The sequence below is a fragment of the Neolamprologus brichardi genome, chromosome 6, assembly GCF_056152115.1.
Source record: "Neolamprologus brichardi isolate AB-2024 chromosome 6, ASM5615211v1, whole genome shotgun sequence".
In the NCBI taxonomy this organism is placed as follows: Eukaryota; Metazoa; Chordata; class Actinopteri; order Cichliformes; family Cichlidae; genus Neolamprologus; species Neolamprologus brichardi.
Genome location: NC_142109.1, coordinates 5233571 through 5255178, shown reverse-complemented (window position 1 = coordinate 5255178; position 21608 = coordinate 5233571). Strand labels below are relative to the sequence as shown.

At 40.9% G+C, this 21608-nt stretch overlaps 1 protein-coding gene across 1 annotated transcript in view; it reads left to right on the top strand.

The window, feature by feature from the left end:
* LOC102785341 (voltage-dependent T-type calcium channel subunit alpha-1I-like) overlaps positions 1 to 21608 on the top strand; it is a 180833-nt gene that overhangs the window by 59725 nt on the left and 99500 nt on the right. Inside the window, exons 5-8 of the mRNA XM_087841530.1 lie at positions 84 to 426; positions 1774 to 1866; positions 13364 to 13703; positions 13785 to 14185. Coding sequence (XP_087697656.1) covers positions 84 to 426; positions 1774 to 1866; positions 13364 to 13703; positions 13785 to 14185 — 1177 coding nt within the window. The remainder of the gene's footprint in view (positions 1 to 83; positions 427 to 1773; positions 1867 to 13363; positions 13704 to 13784; positions 14186 to 21608) is intronic.

Here is a 21608-nt window from a genome sequence, read left to right as displayed (position 1 = left end):
ATTTTTAACATTACGCTGTACAAGGAAATGCTTTGTTTTTAGGATACTGTTGTAATCATCGTCTCCTTCCTCGACTCTTCCAGCAGTAGCGGAGTCAGTCTCCCTCGGCCTTACTACATGGCTGATGAGGATGACGAGCGTCCTTTTATCTGCTCCCTTCCTGTTGACAATGGCATCATGTCTTGCTCCGATGTGCCGGCCCGCCGAGAAGGAGGCAAGACGTGCTGCCTGGACAAAGATGACATCCTGTATCGCCAGTCCATCGGTCTGAGCCCCGAGCCCCTGGCCAACGGCAGCGTCAGTGTAGCAGGGCTCTGTGTGAACTGGAACCAGTACTACACCAGGTGTCATACTGGGTACAGCAACCCCCACAAAGGAGCCATCAACTTTGACAACATTGCCTTTGCCTGGATTGTCATCTTTCAGGTGAGTTTTTTTGTTTTTAACCTGAGGCTGTACAAGTAAATCGAGTAATTAAAACACTGTTTAACTGTGTGATGATTCATCCTCTGTCATTTTTATAATTCATGATATCTGATGCTGTTAAATAATACAAGGGATACATATCCAGGTGGCAGTGAGTTGGAGTGATTAGCAATGTTGCCTCACCAAAATCAGGGTACTGGGTTTAAATTAGGCTGGGTGGGGGTTTATATATGGACTTCAGATGTCAGTGAAGGTTCTCCAGCTTCTCCCACAGGTTTAAAAATGTGTGGGTTTAGGTATTTAGGTAACTGATGATTGACCTCCTGCCATCCTGCCTCCAACCGTGTCACAGCTGAGATGGACCCCTGCAACCATGATTTGGCTAAGCAGAGGAGGATGCAACGATTATAATGCATATAAATACAAATAGATATAAATGAAAATAATGGAACTAATTATATTCTGTTCAAAAACAACGGCAGCAAAAATAACCAAGAAAACATTCAGAGTATTACATCAACACACTGAAACATACTGATGGCTGTGAAAGAGCTGATACCAGTTACCTCCCTGCCATTGTTTTCTTGGTCACATCTATATCTGAGCAGGAGTAATGAATTCAATTTAATCTACCTTACTTTTTAGAAATAAAAACTTGGGGAAAAAGTCTGTATGCTTTTTCTTAACAATTCACTCTCTTTCCCAGCTTAGTGCAAAGACCGGAAACAGAGAAGCTTGCATAGCTCTATCCAAACATAACAACACCTAATCAGCACTTGAATCAACATGTTTAAACTAGATTAAAATAGATTAATATCAAGTTGTAAAAACACATTGTCTCCATTTTACAGGGTTGGGTTGGGTTGTAGTGGGAGTGGATACTTCACTCTGCCTATCAAGGAGGCTCCTGACTACTTCCAGCAAGAATAACCCTGTTTAACATTTACAAATCATCATGTTTGCATTTAGAGCATACTGTATATACGTTTGTGAGCATTTGTGATGGATCATGGCACCCCAACCGGTCGCAGCAGGTGGCCGCCTGGTCCTGCTGGAGGTTTCTTCCTGTTAAAAGGGAGTTTTTCCTTTCACTGTTGCCAAAGTGCTTGCTGAAAGGGGGTCATATGATTATTGGGGTTTTCTCTGTTTTCTTTGTATTATTGTAAGGTCTTTTTATACAATATAAAGCACCTTGAGGCAACTGTTGTTGTAATTTGGTGCTATATAAATAAAGCTGAACTGATACCTTCAGATAGAGACCAGCCAGATGCTTCTTCTGGTTTCCAGTTTCCATTCAGTAATAAAAAACTAAATAACCGATACTGTCAAATGTCTTTCTGTTTGTAGGTGATCACTCTGGAGGGCTGGGTGGAGATCATGTACTACGTGATGGATGCTCATTCATTCTATAACTTCATCTACTTCATCCTGCTTATAATTGTAAGTAAGACATGGCTTTACTCGTATTTACGACAACAGAGTAAATGTGGACACGTTAGTGTCAGTGCTCAGGTGCTTCAGCATTTGCTTTAAGGAAACTTGCTTAAAATGTACTTGTTGAGGTTAATTGCTGATGTATTTGATTTTTGTGAGCATGATATATGACTGTGTTAAGATACCTTCCTTCTTTTTATACGACACACACACACACACACACACACACACACACACACACACACACACACACACACAGCTGTCAGTGACACAGTTGAAAGCTGAGCTGAAGAATCCATCATTTTTTCTGATAAAGTACTTTTTAATTTCAATCCTTTTGTTTCCCTCTGTGTATGTGTGCCGCAGTATATTCATGCTTTTTGTGTGTGAGCATTGGTGCATGTTGGTGCAATATATTTCTTCTTAGCCTGTCTCGTGTGTGTGTGTGTGTGTGTGTGTGAGTATTTGAAAGTCCCGACTACTTCCCCAACCCAGGGGCTGTCTTGTCTTTTTATTATACTTTTAATTGCCTGCCTTCAGATTCAGACAGGAGCTTTTCCTCTTTTCCAGTTTCCTCTTCGAGCCAGTGCGCCTTTCATTCTTTACCTCTTAATTTATTTTAAGATTACTTTCTACATCCTTCTATCGCCTTAAATCTGCCAATCTCTTCAAGCTGCACCCTGTGTTTCTTACCTTGTCCTGTCATAGATCAGTCCATGACTCAGTTTATTCTACCACTACCCCTCTCTACTTCATCCATCTTTCCTCACTCATTCCCTCTTTTTTTTTAACCTGCTTGCAACTATCCTTTCTTTTTCTGTTTTTTAAATCTCCTCCTCCTTTTAATACTCACCTGCTGCTTTCATTCGCTCTCCTCTTTCTCACTGATACTGGGCAATATTCATGTATCGGTCACTCTACTTGTTCTCATTTATGTAGAAACACACAGCCGAAAATTGCCTCACTACATCCAATTTGTGATGTAATGGTTGCCTTTTCAAAAAAATAATATATATATATAACTGATGAAGAGTGGAAGGAGGATGAAAGGAAGGAAGGAAATAACCAAAGGCTGGAGTGAGGGTTAGTAGATGATGAAATGTGAGAGAAGGGGCGGTGGGTGGATGAGGGCTGGGAGTTGTTAGACAGATGGAGTTGAGGTGTGGAAAGTGAGGAGAAGGACTGCGAGCAAGCTTAAGAGAGCAAGTGATGAAGGGGGAAGGAAGTGAAGGAAGGATGGGAAGAGGGTGGATGGATCGGCGACAGGGGGAGCAGGACTAGATGGACTAGAATGTCAGCATGAAATCAGAGAGAGGATTGGGGGACGGGCGAGAGGAAGCAACCACATGTTGGTGTCTCTCTTTGATCTTAGGTGAAATCCAGATAATTAGAGTGAGTCCCTCAGGGCTCACGTGTTGAGGGAGATCACAGTACAAGGTTTAACAGTGTGTCATATGACATGTCTGTCTGTCCCTCACCAGTGGAAATTAACATGACAAACTGCACAGCTCAGCTCAGAAATAGGAAGTTTAGTGAAAACACTACATAGAATATATAGAAAAAATACTCCAGTGAACTCTTAAGCAACATAAGCAAATATCATTCATACATGCAGTCCCGTGAAAAATGCCCCCCTGATTTGGTGGCGTGTAGAAGCATCCTTTAGCAGCAGTCATTATGAAGCAGTTGTTTTCTGTGTGACTTTGGCAGTCTCTCATGTCGTCGTGGGGGATTTTGGTCCGCTTTTCTGAAAACATTGCATCGTTGTGGTGCGCAAGCATTCATTTGTTCACAGCTCTCTTAAAGTCTAGACTTTGGACCTCTGCAACATCTTGATTCTTTTTTTCAGCCGTTCTGTTGTAGATTTAAGGTTTTAGCTGTTTGGCAGATGGCCTTAAATTTGACTTTAGAATACTTTGGTGTACAGAGACAAAAGAAGCCCAAATCATCTACACTGATTTTGTCCGTCTAAATGAAATGATTCAATTAGTCTTGTAATTTGTTCAGAAGCAGCTTTGCAAACCTAAGCTGTGCTGTCATAAACTTTAACATTTAATATTCTGGAAAGACTTACATAAGATGTGGCCTACTTCATATAGTGAATCATATAAGGTTTATATGATTTACTCATGAAAGTGGCCACTTTCTCATTACTTTCATATATTGTTTTAGTAAGTATCCAAAACATACACCTTTCATTTATATCATTTTTCAAGGGATCTTATATCTGTTTTCACTCTTGTATGCGTCTCATACAAGTTTCACACAAGACAGACAAACTTTATAAGATTTATATATATCTTTTCCATAGACTACAGGCTCGTAGAGTCTAAGATGTAGCTCAGATGGGTGTTTTGCATTTCGTACCTTGTGGTAAATTTGTTGGTATATCTTAAAAACATTGTGCATTATGTTTAAAACACCCCTGAATAGTCCAGACTTAAAAATTGCCAAAACCTCTGCTCTTATAGAGGTGGTCACACTTTCTAATGATTAACCAATCAAGTTGCTTTGTTTAGCAGCTCCTGACTCTTAATGGAAGCAGCATGAGTGTACAAAGGATGTGAAAACTTTTCATACGAGTGTATATTAGAGATATATTAGACTTATTTGTATCTGAGTCTAACATATTGGTTTTCTCTTAGTTGGTATTATTCTAAGCAGCATCTATTTAGAAGCAAACCTACAACTCAGGAGCTATCTTGGGTTGAATCCAGACTGTTATTTTGCAAGTTTTAAATTAATTAATGTCTTAATTTACGTATTTTTTTTCTTCCCCATTGGAAGTTATGCTCTTATTTTCCATGTATTCAGCATAGCTTCTGCAGCAGTTGTGAACCTCTGCTATGTGCATGTGACATCACGACATCATATTTATTTAACAGCTTTCCAGTTTCAACTGTTCATTGTCTCTTTGGGGCCAGTATTCAGTTTTTATTAGGCTGACATGTAAAGTGTAATAATTGTCACTTAAAACTGTAGTATTAGTACATTAGTGCAGTAACATATTAATATTTTATAGCACGTCAACCTGCTAATGTGCCTGTTGCTTTATAACAGTCAGTTCAATTTAGTTCAGTCCAGTTCACTTTAAAACAGTCGACTCAAGGTGCTTTATATTGTAAGGTTGTCAAGAGATTTATTCTAAAGACACTTCTTCAGCTAAGAATCTAAAGGTAGAAACACACAGACGCTGCAGCATTTACTTGCAAGGGAATGATCACAGAACGCTCACACCAGAGTGGGGGCCCTGTGATGTGCTCTCTGTTCTTGCACTTGTCTTTATTTATATACAAAAGTAATACAACAGTGAATACGTCTATTCATAGGCAGAGGAATGTTAGTGTGTAGGGAGTGAAGATAAGAGTGGTTCAGGTGTATGTGTGTGTGTTATGAGATTCAGAAGGACGCGGCCCCTCTTCTTGTTAGGGAGCGCAGATAAGTGTCCAGCTCTCCTCTTCCTGGCAGGAGTGAAATAATAACAGCTTGTTCAGCTGTTATCGCTGTGAGAAAGAATTTATAAAACAGTCTTGTAGTGGACAACAGTCTAAGTCATAAAAAGGTCATCATGCAGTATTCTATCATATGCAAACTTATATCATTAAAAGCTTATACTGACTAATAAGTACAATTTTATATTGACAAAGGTAAAGGATTATAATAATAGAGAGAAACCCCCAACAATATGATGACCTCCTGTCACCCATTGCTTGGCAACAGGGGTAAAGAAAAACTCCCTTTTAACAGGAAGAAACCTCCAGCAGAACCATGGTCAGGGAGGGGCGGACATCTGCTGCGACCAGTTAGGGGTAAGGGGAGAAAGACAGGATAAAAACACGCTGTGGAAGAGAGCCAGAGATTAATAATAACAAATGATTAAATGGAAACATGGAAAGGAAAAAGAAGTGAGTAAAGAGTGAAAAACACTCATCATGGGAAGTCCCCAGCAGGCCGGGCCTATTACACCGTAATAACAGAAGCATTAAGGGTCTTCTGATCCGGCCATGACTCTAAATGCACAAACTAGTTAATAATGTTAATAATAAGTTCTTATGCTGTTTCACACGCACACTGTAACCCTAAACTTTCCTCACCAGTACCTGGGGAAGCCGTATGTGAGAAATGAATTAACAGTCAGGCTCAGACAAGAAAGGCTTTTTACCCTGACAGCTCCATGTGATCTTTAATTCAACTGTGTAAAAATACAACCTGAGATGCTCCAGACAATTCCCAACGAGCTAATGGGTGTTATTGCTCCTGTCTCTTTTACATTCTGTCTCGGTACAGTAGTGCCCTCTTGTAACTTTAAAACCCCTATTAAAAAGAAAATTGAAAACTTGACCATCATCAAATGTTGTAACACAATTAACTTCACTGCTGGGACTGAAACTAAAATTCCTCCTTGCTTGTCCTCTTATGGATATACCAAAGCATAAATGCATCAAATATGATCTAAATGAGGATGCAAATCTCCATTAATTAAAGTTTCTCAAGATGAACGTGTTGTAATTCATCATGTTGTTGACTAAGCATCTCTGCTTGATTTTGCTCCCTGGATTTGTTGCATATGTCTTCCCTAGGGTTGGGTATCGTTTAGGTTTTATCCGATACCAGTAACAAACCGGTACTTTTGAAACGGTGCCGGTGCTTAAACGGTGCTCAAACCGGTGCTCAAACCGGTGCTTAAAGAATGGAGAACACAAAATTGGTCCAAAAACCTCTCATGTTCAGCTGTTTTTTGTAAAAAGATAACAATGTTAGCCTTTTCTGCAGATATAGGGGATTTATGGTATCACTCTTGGCTGGAAGCAGTGCTTAATCAATGGAAAAAACAAACTTTGTCCAAAAACCTGTCATGTTTAACTGTTTCCCACTTTTTCTTTGGTCATTTTAGCCTTTTTGGCCAGGGTGAAGGGAGCATCTGCCATCAAACAAGAAGACAGCCGCATGTAGCTATGATGATGTTTGCTAGTTCACCTTACATGCATTAATTTAATAACGTGGTTAGCCTACTCAACATAAATTACACACGGACAACATTAACCTCCTAGGCCCTGCCGTCCACATATGCGGACATCACATTTTGGGTTATTTAGACCAAAATACTCAATTTTGCTCTACAAGGGCCTGATATCCACTTATGGACCCACTCCGGGTCCGATAACAGGCACCACACCTGCAGTAGATGTGCTCGGTGTGAGGTCTCGCAGCAAGCTATCAAATACGGCGCATTTCTCGGCTTTTAACAAAATGCTATACGTCGCCAGGTGTTTCATCATATTCAAGGTGTTATCTCCTTTGCACAGTATCAGCTTAAAGCACTTGTTGCAGGCTGCTGAGTTTGCATCTTTTGCTGTGAAGTACAGCCAGACTTTGACTGCTTCGCCTTGGGCATTTTTAATCTGTAGCTCTCCGGTATCGATACCGGTACCCATCCCTAGTCTTCCCCCATAGAGAAAAGATTTAACTGCCAGTCTCTTGTTGGCTTTGTTTCGGCATGTTTCAAGGCTTGTTTCACAAACAGGCTTAGTGGAGGAAAGTGATTTACTATTTACATGTTAAAAGTTCTGCTCACATCGCAGGCATCTCGTCTCCCTGGGAAACAGATGAGGAGACTTTTCATCATTCTTTCTTTAATGCTGCATGACACCATGTGCTGAGAGAAGGAATGCAGCAAGCAACAGCAATCGAGACCGAGAAAGAGAGAGGTGCCAGCAAACGAGAGAGATATAAGTTCAGGTTGCGTTTAGATGCTTTGACGATTTCACTCACGTAACATGCATGCAGATTAAGTGTGCAAAATTGAATTGAACTGAGAGTGAGTACAAGTGAGTGCTAGAAGGAAGCTAGATGAAAACAGCCGTGAGAGAGAGAGATAGAGACCGAGTGACAGATGGAGAGACAGATGAAAAAAGTGAGATAAAGATGGAGAGAGTTAGAGAGATGCTTTGCAGTGATTACCATCATGTAGAGCAGTTTAGACAAGAGGACTCAGTGGAATTAAAGGCTTTGCATGGAAGATAGTTTGGCCCTGTGGAATTAAGCTTTAACATCTACAAATGCCATCCTCAACCTGTTTTGTTGCAAAACTGTAAAGCGTAGTAATCCTCCTGATTTGACACTTTTTAATCTCACCTTCTGCGTTCGTTTATACCTGCTGTTAACATCGAGCTCGTTTGCATATATGGACATGTGCCACAACACAACAAGAGAGGATGTCCTGTTACTGTATATTTTTAAGGAAAGTCCACAGAGTCATCAGCAAAACGTAGTTAAAATATTGTGTTTTTAGCAAAGGATAGGAGGAATCCACCAAAATCTGGGCTAAAAACATAGTTTGTAACGCCCACATATGCATATTGTGAGTTTAAAACAGTGTACATCATTTAATATACCTCATCTGTGTACCCTCTTCTTCTAACAGATACTTTCAGTGTCTGCAATAATCTGCTTCAGTCCACGCGCGTCCTGGCGATCCCTTTCGCATAAAAGAAAGCAAGAGACTGGTTGTTATATGTCATAACATATAATAATAATAATAATAATAATAACTTTATTTATAAAGCGCTTTCAAACAAAGTGCTGTACAACTATTTGAAACTAAAAAGATTAAAAAAATAAAAAAAATTAAAATAAAAGCGATACATAGCAATACAGGTAAAAGACACAATACAAGTTAAAAACAGTAAAAATTTAAAAACTAAAAGCCATAGAATTAAGACTTGTAAGATAAGGTGAACAAATGTGTCTTCAGCTTAGTTTTAAAAACCTCCACAGAGCATGCCTGCCTAACATCTTGAGGGAGGTTGTTCCACAGAAATGGGGCACGAAAAGAAAAAGCACACTCTCCAATTGTCTTTTTTCTGGCTCTAGGAACCTTTAGAAGGCCAGAGTCCTGAGATCAGAGAGCACAGGATGGAACGTAAAGATGTAAAAGGTTGGAGAGGTATGAAGATGCCAGTCCATTTAAAGCCTTGTAGGTGAGCAGCAGGACCTTAAAATCTGCTCGAACCTGACAAGGTAGCCAATGAAGAGAGTTTAGTACAGGGCTAATGTGCTCAAATTTCCCAGTTCTTGTTAAAATGCGAGCAGCTGCATTTTGCACCATCTGTAGACCTCTAAAACTTTTCTTTGGTAGCCCAGAAAGAAGAGCATTACAATAATCAATACGTGAAGACACAAATGCATGGACAAGAACCTCTGCAGTGTCGCTTGACAAAACTTGTCTGATTCTGGCTATGTTCCTCAAATGATGAAAGGCTCAAATATGCTCATGATATGCTCAAAAACAATAACTCCAGAGTTCAGCGCTACATTTCTGAATCACAATTGGACCTGAACGCCTTGCAGAAGTTGCTTTATTACACATCACAGCTTTTTTATCGTCGTGTTTGTTTTTCTGAAACCATTTGTGTGTGTTTACTTCCTGGGCACTGGAACTATCATTATGAGGTCCACAGAGATGTTGATGCAGAAAACCCCTCAAAGAGCCTCAAAAAACCTTGATACAAACAAATAATAAAAAGATTAATTTGTTTCAATATGAGAAGTTTAATAATCTGTCAAATATGACGCAATGCATTAATAAACACAAGTGACCAGTTAGCAGTTAGCAGATTCTGCAATTCTGCAGTGTGCAGGGTTGCACTCTGTGCACAGATTCATCCAAATGCTGCAAGCCTGATCTGATGAAGCTTTACAGTACAAATGCATAATGAGCCAAAGAAAACAGCCTCAGCTAATATGGACTTCACCATTTTTGTTGGTGGTCATTTGATTGTGTTCTTTTCGGGGATATCACTAAAAAAGAGTCTTTTTAGCACTGGCTTGATCTCGGTTAACACTGTGTCTTTAGCAACAGTACTACACATCTGAATATCGTTACTATTTAATCATTAGATTTGTCTGTCTGCACGTTGGTACTCGGTGTGCAGTGTGTGCTGGAACAATTGCAAACTGCACCATTAGAAAACTGCACTGTACCGAAAGTCCATTTTGCTGTGGCTACCATTTGGACTGAAAAAAGCACAAAACCCAAATAATAAATGTGATGCACTCCCAAAATAATGCCCTAAAAAAGGTTTACAAGCCTTTCACATGGTCTTGTTTTTTTGTCGAAAAATTTGTAGATTTTTGCAGCTTTCTTGTTTAGAAGGCAGCATAATTATTTCTTTCACTATTCTTCACACACTAGTTGCCTCTCACACCTAGCTGCTCTGCTGCAAACTCTAAAAGTGCACACACCGAGACACACAGACTAATCTAATTGTATTTCAGCCATTCCAGCAGAGTGTGAGCATAAATATTTGATGGGATCAGCGAGGGTGCTGAGCGGGTGCTGGGACCCACTGCCTCCCTTTTAGTACGCGAGTCCAGTGAACTGGCATGAACCAGTCTGACCACAAATCTCTGCTTTCAATCAATGAAAAGGCAGTCTCTACACTAAAACGGACACACACGTACATTCTGCTTTCTCCGTAGTCTTTGTCGCAGTGGTTTAGTGAGGTTATGAGGCTTACAATCTTTATTGATCACAGCCTGCAGAGCACTAGGCTTCATTTCCCTCCCCACCTTCTTGCTTTCCTCCTGTTTTCATTCCACACCAGCTTAGCGTTTCTTGGTGACCTTGACCTATTTTGTCATCTCCTTTTTTCCCCTTTTTTTCTTTAAATCTGTTTTACCAGTTGTGTCTCATGGAAAATGAGCCTAAAACATCTAAATAAAAGTGTCAACAGTGGCTGAATGATATCAGTGGTTAAGCAGGAAAACACAACCTAAAGTTTTAGTTAAAGGAGTGACGGTAAAAGAAACCTTTTTTTCCCTGGACTGACCTTTCTGCTCTCAGTTTTTCATGTATCACACCAGATATGTGTTTCATTATGAATCATGCCTTACAATGTTCAATGCCAGTTTTCAGTTGGGGGTAGACACCTTTTCCTAACAGTCTCAATACGCCTACAAGCATTTTATATATTGTGCTGTAGCTGTATGGAGGTAAGTTTGGTAGTTAGCCGACTGCTGAAAACACAAACATCTTAAGAGATTCCAAGTCAAGGTTAAACTAAGCTGAATATTCTGTTACCAGTTTTCTCCATAAACACCAGACTCTACTATTGTAAGTTCAGAAGATGTAAGTTTAGCCACAATACACCTCATCAGACTTCATGAACTCTCCTGTGATATTGTGTCTGCCTTTAGAACATGTTATGTCTTAGTATCAAGATTTTTCATTCCTATGTTCTGTCCTTGCATACTGTTCGGGTCATATCTGACATATTTTGACATTCAACAGCAGTAAAAAAAAATCTCTGAATGTTAAATATATATTCTTTGATGAGTTTGACGCATAAAAGTAAAAGAGATGCACTGGGGGAAAATGACACTGTAAGTTAATGCTAATGAAGAATGCACATGTTCAGTTGGGTTTGAACATGTTAGGGAAGAAGATGACCTAATCTGAAGACGGAGATGATTCCAGAGTAAACTGTGTGGTCACAATTGCTCCATAATATGGATGAATAAATGTGTAAACTTATTATTATTATTGCAGAAAACCCAAATTACAGAAAAAGTCTCTTTGCCGGGAAGATTCTGGCCCCCGGCTGCATGTTTGACACCCCTGTGCTTGAGGGTAACTCATCACAGGCTGGAGAGCTACACCTGGAATCACAAGCAGCTGTTTAAAAATATACTGAGAGCTAACTGAGATTAAAAGAGATCATAACAGGGGTTGGGTGGGGCTGGTCCCACATATGCAAGTTGTCCTAGCAGTGCTCTATAAGTGCAGAAACTAGTTTTCAACAAGCAGTTTTTTATTGCCATTTGTTGTAAATGTGTTTGTATAATAATAATAATAATAATAATACATTTTATTTATGAGCACCTTTCAAGTCACCCAAGGACACTACAATAGGATAAAACACTTAGTAAAACAGAATAAGAACAATAAAACAAAAGCACAAGATAAAATTAACAAACAGTGGATTCATAGTGAATATGCAGATTTGAACAGATGAGTTTTGAGTTGGGATTTAAACTGGAGGAGAGAACCAATGTTTCTTATTTCTGGGGGCAGAGCAGCTGAAAGCTCTGCTTCCCATGGTGGTGAGGCGGAAGGAAGGTACAGCAAGCTGGATAGAAGAAGAAGAACGAAGTGAACGGGCAGAACAGGTGGTGGTTAACAGGTCAGAAAGGTAAGGAGGAGCGAGGTCATGAATGGCCTTGAAGGTGAGCAGAAGAAGTTTGAATATTATCTGGAATTTCACAGGGAGCCAGTGAAGTTCCTGAAGAACAGGGGTGATGTGTTGGTAGGAGGGGGTTCTTGTGATAATGCGAGCAGCAGAGTTCTGAACCAGTTGAAGCTTATGGAGGGATTTATGGGGGAGACCATGCAAACGAGAATTGCAGTAGTCAATACGGGAGGTAACAAGACTGTGGACAAGAATGGACGTAGACTGGGTGGAAAGAGAAGGAAGCAATCTGTTAATGTTACGTAGATGGAAGTAGGCAGAACGGGGGAGATTATTGATGTGAGATTTATAGGAAAGTGAACTGTCTATGATTATTATTAATTATTATTATTATTATTATTATTATTATTATTATTATTAGTGTTAAATGATGTTGAACTGATACTGATACATGGTAGTTTTGCGGATTTTTTTGTGATAGAGCAGTGATGGTGATGATGGTGTTTAATAGTTGTAATAATTACATGTTTATATGAATAAAGTATCAGCATTACCAGAATGTTGTTGTCATTTTCATGCCTTAGGGTGAAAAAGGATAAGATACTGTGTAATTGTAGTTTTTGTTCTCAACAAATCAGTGTTGTAAAACCTAAAGATAGATAGATAATGCTCGTCTCATGTGATCATAGGTTTTTCTAAAAGAAAGTTGCTAATTATTGCAGCTACAACAGCATCAAGCCACCTAATATGTTAGCTCTCCTCTCTTAGTCATTGCTTGGTTTGCTGGTTGTAATACTAAAATGCTGGAAAAAAAGAAGCATTTTCAGGATGGCGCTGGAGCAGATTTGTTTGTGAACATATTGTATAATGTGTTATGTCTGGAGTTGTCCAGCCAAGTGGACTAACAAGCTAGAGGTAAGAACTACACTGCTCTGGCATAAGGCCATCATGCTGAGAGTTTTGTATTCAGCGTTATTAGCTGGCAGAAGCTGTCGACTAACAGACCAAATTAGGGCTCTCCAGTTTCATGCTGGAGATTCCAACTGTTGCAGATCATTATATTTAAGAATGATTTATTACCTTTTTATTGGATGGGAGTGTTTTAGGATTAATAATAGGCCTTTAAAAGGGTTCTTTTATTACGGATAAACAGACAAAAGCCCTGTGAAAATAATTACATCTCATTAGTTTGGATTCTCACAAGTAAACACTTTTTCAGCACTGGGCGGCGTGGGGAGGAGCGCGTGACAGTCAAGCAACACGCAGCTTTAAATTTTGTTTATATGATGTCCGCATGCCTGTCATCCTCCCAGGTCGGTTCCTTCTTCATGATCAACCTGTGCCTCGTGGTCATTGCCACCCAGTTCTCAGAGACCAAGCAGCGGGAGCATCAGCTGATGCAGGAGCAGCGAGCTCGGTGTTCATCCTCCTCCACCCTGGCCAGTGAACCTGGGGACTGCTACGAAGAGCTCTTCCAGCTGGTCTGCCATTTCCTCCGAAAGGCGAGGAGGCAAACTGTCGCCCTTTTTAACACCCTCCGGGGGAAACCTCGTGGCTTTCATGGTGTTGGAAGAGGAAGAGGAGGCGGGGAAGGAAGGGAGAGGAAGGCCAATGGACGTGAAGGACGTGACAGAAGAGCGGGGTTAAGACATGGTACGTAACTGTAAGAAAGTAGTATTTATCTATTTGATTTATATGATCAGCCTTTAATCTCTCCATCTTGCATTTTGTAAGGCCCGCCATGTCCCCATCACAACAAACTAGGCCATGCCTCATCCGCTGAGCCCGTGGCCCTCACTGCCGCCTCCGCCACAGACGGCTGCCCTCAGTGCGCGGCAGCGCTGGCGCTCTCTGACGGGGTGGGACCAGTTCGAAATGCAGCGAGTGACGAAACAGAAGAGGGAACTGTGGAGGAATCAGACAGGGATGGTGTACAGTCCGGTACTAAAGGGAAGGACAAACAAGGCCATGAAGGTGCAGAGTCCTGTTGTAGTCCGAAGAAGGGATGCAAGGAGCTGTGGTACGAGATCAGGATGAAACTGTGGGGCATCGTGGAGAGCAAGTATTTTAACCGAGGCATCATGATCGCCATTTTGATCAACACCATCAGCATGGGCATTGAGCACCACGAGCAGGTACAATTAGCTTTTTACATTTGTTCATGTTTCCTTATCCACTCCCCTCATTTATTTCATTATTTGGGAAATCTTTCATTGTTTAATTAAATATTTAAATATCTTAATTATCCCTCTCTGTCTTTCATATATTTGAGGGTTATGCACTGGTGTGCAAAAGTTGTCAGACAGTACTCATTTATTCATGTTGCTTTATACTATGTTCCCATTTCTTTATTATTAGATTCAGGTAAAGATAACACAGTTTTACAGGCATGAAGTATAACTTTTGCACCAACAGCGTGATTTCCAAACAGTTATTAGTTGCAAACTTGACATATCTCAGCACGGTGTGTCCTTTTGAAGAATTTAGGAAACTGGACATGGAGACGACAAAAGTTGACAGGACTACAAATCTATCTACAGCAGATGAACAGTATCTGAAAGTCACGCCCTTAAGAAATTGGGGAAAAAAGACCTGAGAGATGCAACTGGCCCTTCAGGTGGTCCATCTATTGTTCGCTGATGCCTCATCATAAATAGTCTGAGGTGGAAAGGTGACAAGGAGCCATTTTCAAGGAATGGAAACAGGAAGAAAAGATGGAAGTGTGTTGTGTATAGGTTTTCAGTCATCCAGGTTATGGTGGTCTTTATGTTTGCATGAGCTAAAGTCTTTAAAAAAAGGCGTGGGTGATACCTTCACCCTGTGTGACTCACATGGTCAACAATCCTCAGGACACTTTCCAAATAAGACAGCCCACACTAGGGGTTAAATAGCGCTCTTGAAGGTTCTGATAAAGTTTCGTAGATGAGAGCTGAAGCGTTTTTGCAAATATAAAAAAGTCGAGATGCCTTCTTTGTCAAGCCTTTAACACTGAGGTATGACAAATTACACAAGAGCAATGGGTCTTATGAAGTGATGAATCTATGTTTGATTCAAATTGTCATCAGCATTGTTCGCATCAGTGGGTCAGGAGAGACGTACAACACATACTTGCACATACTTCCCACTTTCCTATTAAAATGTAAAGATATAATGGGTGACTCAAGACTTTTGCACAGTACTGTATATAGATTTTTTGTTTCTATCAGCACGGACACTTAAATACTGTCAGCAAACAATTCAACAATAATAACTTTACAATCATTTATAACTTGGACAATTTTTGATGACTTCTAGAATTGCACAACAAAGTTATTTGTTAACATTTGTGTTTGTAACTGTTGTGTACGTATCATTTGACTGTTACGTTAGATGCTGTTGAGACGTTAGATGCACGTGCTGCAGATTTTCTCAGTAAGAGTTGTTATAGAAAGTAAAGACAGCCATGTTGGCTCCTTTGTAGATTACAAAGTCGCTTCTACCTCGTTCCTGTCATTGCCCTGCATGTCCACACTCCTGCAGTGTAAAGCTTTTCTCCCATTCGTACAGCTGTTGGCTTAATTTCGTCTTTATAGTGTGCTCCTCCAGTTTATGCAACAGATTGCATCTCGGATCATGACATCACATTATACGAGCGTGAACTTTTGTTTGGATCGCACTGATTAAACTCTCTCCAAGCAATGAAAATAAGGCACTTCCTGTTCTTTTTTAACTTTCACTGATTTTTCTTCTTTTCTTCTTCTTTCCTCTCTTTTTCTGATGCTCGGCTTTGTGAACTCTTTTTTTTTCCCCTATCAATATTTCTTGCTTTCGCTATACCATCGCCCACTCACGCCTGCCACCGCCGCAGTGGTGGGTCGTCTCTCATCTCAGGGGCTGCTAAAAATAGAGGCAGAACGAGAGAGGCAGAGAGAGAGAGAGTGTTTGCTGCTTCAATGGTGAGGAAATAGTGAGCTGAAATGTCTGTGGTTCCACTGCCTGTTTAGCAAACTGAAGTCATGCCTCCCTCTGTTTGAACAGTGAGTATCAGAGGCTTGATCTGCCTCATCACTGTGATTTTCCACCTGTAGAGAAGGGAGGTGCTTACACCTGTCCAAGGTTTTGTTGTTGCTCGGGGTGGTTTTTTTTTAAATATCCGACAGCCACTACGGCAGGAGACCAGATGTTATTCGGACAGTGTAATGTCCAAATGTCATCCTTTGATGCTATCAGTTCTGTAAATATGTGTTGTATAGGCTGTTTATAAATTCTATCAGAACATTCTAGGAATTCACAGACACTGAGAATGGAGAGGGAGAAAAAATGAGAATTAAGAACTAACAAAAGGGTATATTTCTAATAAAAAGGCTAAACAGGGGGCCATAAATGGGGTGGTTGCTATCTTATAGAGCAGGGGTGGGCAATCTCAGTCCACGAGGGCCAGTGTCCCTGCAGGTTTTAGATGTGTCCTCGAACCAACACAGCGGATTTAAATGGCTAAATTAGCTCCTCAACATGTCCTGAAGTTCTCCAGAGGCCTGGTAACGAACTAATCATGTGATTCAGGTGTGTTGACCCAAGGTGAGATCTAAAACCTGCAGGGACACCGGCCCTCGTGGACTGAGATTGCCCACCCCTGTTATAGACCATGTGAGAAGATAAGATAAGATAAGATAACCTTTATTAGTCCCACACGTGGGAAATTTGTTTTGTCACAGCAGGAAGTGGACAGTGCAAAAGTTATGAAGCAAAAATTAGAATACAATAAGAATAAATACAGTACACAACTGTACAGAATAGAATAAAATAAAATACTATATACAGTAGAATAAAATAGAATAAAATATACAATAAGATAAAAATAGAATACAAATGCTATATACAACTGAGTAAAAATACAACGATGCCAGAAAAGATTATTGCACATTAGTGTTATTGCACATGTGTGGATGTGTTTGATCAGTTAAAGTCTTTGTTGTGGAGTCTGACAGCAGTGGGGAGGAAAGACCTGCGAAATCTCTCCGTCCCACATAGCGGGTGCTGCAGCCACTGAAGGAGCTGCTCAGTGCTGTCAGAGTCTCCTGCATGGGGTGGGAGATGTTGTCCAACAGGGATGACAGCTTAGCCGCCATTCTCCTGTCACTCACCACCTCCACTGTGTCCAGAGGGCAATCTAGAACAGAGCTGGCCCTTCGGATCAGCCTGTTCAGTCTCTTCCTGTCCCCGGCAGAGATGTTGCCACCCCAGCAGACCACACCATAAAAGGTGGCTGAGGCCACCACAGAGTCATAGAAGGTCTTCAGGAGTGGGCCCTCCACTCCAAAAGACCTGAGTCTCTGCAGCAGGTACAGTCTGCTCTGCCCTTTCCTGTAGAGGGCGTCTGAGTTATGAGTCCAGTCCAGTCTGTTGTTCAGATGAACACCAAGGTACCTGTAGCTGTCCACAGCTTCAATGTCCATACCTTGGATGTTCAGTGGTTGCAGTGGAGAATGCTTGTGCCTGTGGAAGTCTACCACCAGCTCCTTGGTTTTACTGGCGTTGATCTGGAGGTAGTTCAGCTGGCACCAGTCCACAAAGTCTTGAGTCAGTCCTCTGTACTCCTTGTCGTCCCCATCAGTGATGAGGCCGACTAGACAAGAAGAAGATGTGTTTGCCTGGATGACATCTTCATTCAGGCACCCTTGTTGATGAATTTTTGATTTTTCATTTCCGTTGTATTTATATAGCCCTTTAAATCACAACAGGCAGCTCAAGGCTGTTTATATTGTAGTGTAAAGACCCAACAATCAGATCACCCCCTATGAGCAAGCACGTGGACAGTAGGAAGGAAAAACTCCCTTCTAACAGGAAGAAACCTCCAGCAAAACCAGGCTCAGGTTGGGGCAGGCATTTGCCATGACCGGTTGGGGGTGAGGAAAAGAAAACAGAAGGTTGGATCTTTGTCCAAAGTTGACATGCAATCTGTTTTAGTGCCAGTCCTCCATCAGCTCGTGGCATGTTGTCCTCTTTGTCTCTTGCACCACCTTTAAATCTCCTCATCTTTAGTTCTTTTGGCCTCAGATAGCAATGTTTAATACTCAAGCTCAGCGAGGAACAGAATTTTCAGCTGTTTTGGCCAGCTGTCATCACCGAGGTTTGTGGTGTGGAAAGCCTCTCAACAGAGCAGATTTGAATCTTTTTGCTGGCAGCTTTTCTTGACAAACAGTATCATCCTTAGTATGTGGTCTTGGGGACTTGGTAGTAAAACTGACAGGTTGTGCCTCTCGCTTCTAATCACTGTTAGTTCATGTGGACACCCTGTTCCTTTCATGATGGCCAGGATCCCGTCATCTTCCAGCCGCAAATTCAACCTTCCTCCTCTTTTGTGCCAGAGAACAAAGTAAAAGGCCTTTATCTACATAACGACGTATATATAGTAATTAGAATAGCGAGTCACTGCCCGGATTTGGCACTTGCAGATGATTCAGCCCTTTCACTCTCTTTCTTGTGGGCCAGGATTTGGGATGGAAGATGCCAGAGAAGGAAGCAGTGAGATAACCTCTGTGGCCCATCTCAGCTGAAACTCTCCATTATTTGTTCCCTTTGTGCAGTAGGACAGGTAGGCTAAGTTCACCTGGGACACTCCACTGGAGTAAAGTGGTGACTCGGGCATCTATTCCAGAAAGTGTTTGTTTGAAAGTGCCAAGCTCACTTTCTTGTTTTGCATCATTGCGGGTAGAAAACCTGAAGCTTTTCTTGTGTGTGACTGTTTTGGACTGACAGAGAATTAACTGAGGAACTGACTGTGAAACTAAATACAATGAACAAAGAACACACGACTCCTTCAAAATAAAACAGGAAACATGAGACAGACATGATAATACAAACTTGATAACATAAGACACGCAGCATGAAACACAAAGGGTGAGGGAAACTTAAATACAGGGGAAGAAAACACAAGGAGTCTAATAACCAGATGAACTTCGCTAATCTAATGAACTTAAACATAAACAACATCCAAATAAACTAAAACTTAAAACGCTGGGTCAACAGACCCAGGAACATGACAGTATTATAAATTGCATTAGGTTTGTTTTCAATCAGTGTCCAGGGTGTTCGGTCTTAAATGTGCAAACACTCTTTGTGTACTTCGCATTTAAAATGAATCGGCCTTACATGTCAGGGAAACCTGGCCGGCACCCCAGAAGAAGACTCCCTTGTTGAGCGTCCTTGGCTAAGCAAACCATCACGATACCACTGCCAAATCTTTTACCCACCAGTGTACGCACCCAATAATGTCAGTCCATCTACTTTTTTAGCCAGTTAATATCCACCGCTGAGCTTGATGAACGGCCCAAGTGAGATAACACATCAGAGAATAATAACTGCTATTTGAGAATTAATGATGCATCAGCATGATAGACGGGGGAATGATGAGGGAGGGGGGTGCATAGCACTGCTATATGATATATGTTATTTAAATTGTTATTAATTATTTCAATCAATCAATCAATCTTTATTTATAAAGCACTTTTCATACAAAAAGAAAATGTAGCACAAAGTGCTTTACATGGTTAAAAGCAGCCCCCCCCCCTCCCCCCCCCCCCACACACACACACACACACACACACGCACACGCACACACTTAAAAAGTAAAATTGGACTGGGTACGCATGAGCCAAGTGAGGAAACACTATCATGGGGAGCCGTCTGCACCGGAAGCCGGTCACAGACCGCAGCCTCCAGGCTGGGCACACAGCAGGAGGGAGGCAAAGAAGCCCCCCAGCCAGGCTGAGAGGACCCCCAGAGCCCCAGCAGCCACGGTCGATCACAGCCCCGGTGCAGAGAGCGCCCTCTGAGGAAACACTGGAGATATGACCTAATAAGAGTATATACTGGGTAAAAAGATAAAATAAATAAGAACGGGATACAATATAAATATAATTATAAATATAAATAGAGTAAGAAGATTAAAAAATGAATAAGAATAAAATCAATAAATATTAGGTAAAACCTAAATTTAAGACAACACAAGGTCCTGGATTAGTGACAGGCCCCACATGTCAGTCTGAAAAACGTACTCACATTTCTGACCAACTTGGTAACTAGAAGAGCTTATTGTAGCCAGTAATGTTATATTTAGCTCCAGCCCGGTAAACAAGAATAATACTAGAATACTAGAATAATAAATAAGTTACTTTGTCCATGCCATCTCTGCAGATTTCACTCAAATTGATCCTTTTTTTCAACAAACCTGAAATTTAAAATCCTGTTTACACATGAGCTAAATGCAATTCCAATTGCAGTTCCACAATTGATGATTTATCAAGTCAGACTGCTGCAGGGTGTCCTCCGATGTCTGTCTGTAGCAGATGTGGGTGAGGTCAAGCTTGCAGAGAATGCATGCTGGTATTCTTAGTAAAGGGAATTATTAATGAATCACCCTCCATGCAATGCAGAAAAGATACATAAATTGAAAAAGACACCCCAAAAAGCATATTTAATAAATGTAATAAATCATGTTTTCAGGGACCCTGTGTCTTATTAAGAGGAGATGAGCTCTTTCTGGCTCCCCTGTAGTTCGCACCGTGCTGAAATGGCATTCCTGATCCCTGAGAATGCAACCACTGCTACTCCGGCATCATCAGATTGGATCCTTTCTGTTTGCCTTTAATTCTAACATTCAGGCAAAGACAGACAATCATAGAGCAGCGCTGTTTGATCTCTGTCCGTAAACTTCTGAATTATTAAATAAAGTAATTACCAAGAGAAAACACATGTTGGTATCTTGAGATAACGAGACAAATGAAAGATCATTGTGGCCATGGATGTTTTTAGCTTCTCTACTTTAGTTCATGAAAGTGGGCCCGAGAATAGATGCGGTCTTAATAATACAGTACATAATAATACAGAGCATTTGGAAAGTGTTAACAGAGTTTCAGTTGTTCTACATTTTTCCATGTTACAACCAATGTTCCCTCAAATTGTTCATGTGTCTGAGCGAACACACAAACTTCCTGATCGGTCCCTTGGACCACTGTGAGCACCAGCAGACGTGTGCACTCTGGTCACGCCAGCATCGAATCCATCCAAGTTACATGGTTTATTAAAAGAATCAAATTGCAGTATTTACATGTCTGTTAGAATACTTTTAATGAAGTGCTTTAGCCCACTTATAATGACAATTACAAAAATCTTGTACTTGTCACTTGTACTGTGTAGTATGTTAACGCTATTGAAAGTCTAAATATTTAATTTTAATTATGGCAAAACATGAACTGCCAACCAAACCAAGCCAGCTATAAACTCCAATTTTGAAAGCACACTTCACACTTTTACTTTAAAGCTCTGACTTGTATTATGAGTGTGAGCCAGAGTGTGAAGCTCCTGGTGTGCACTGCCTGAGAGGTTCGTACTGAGGTCTGGGAGAGATTCCTGTAAAGGTCCTCTGTTCTGGTGCAAGGGTGCTCTGGAAGAAATGAGACATGTAGACCTTTTAGAGATAAAATTTTGTCATGATAAAATAAAACTTTCCCATTTTGCACAAGGACATGTGTGCTGTAGCAAAAGCATGTGGTTCTGTGAAAATTCCATTAACTCTGT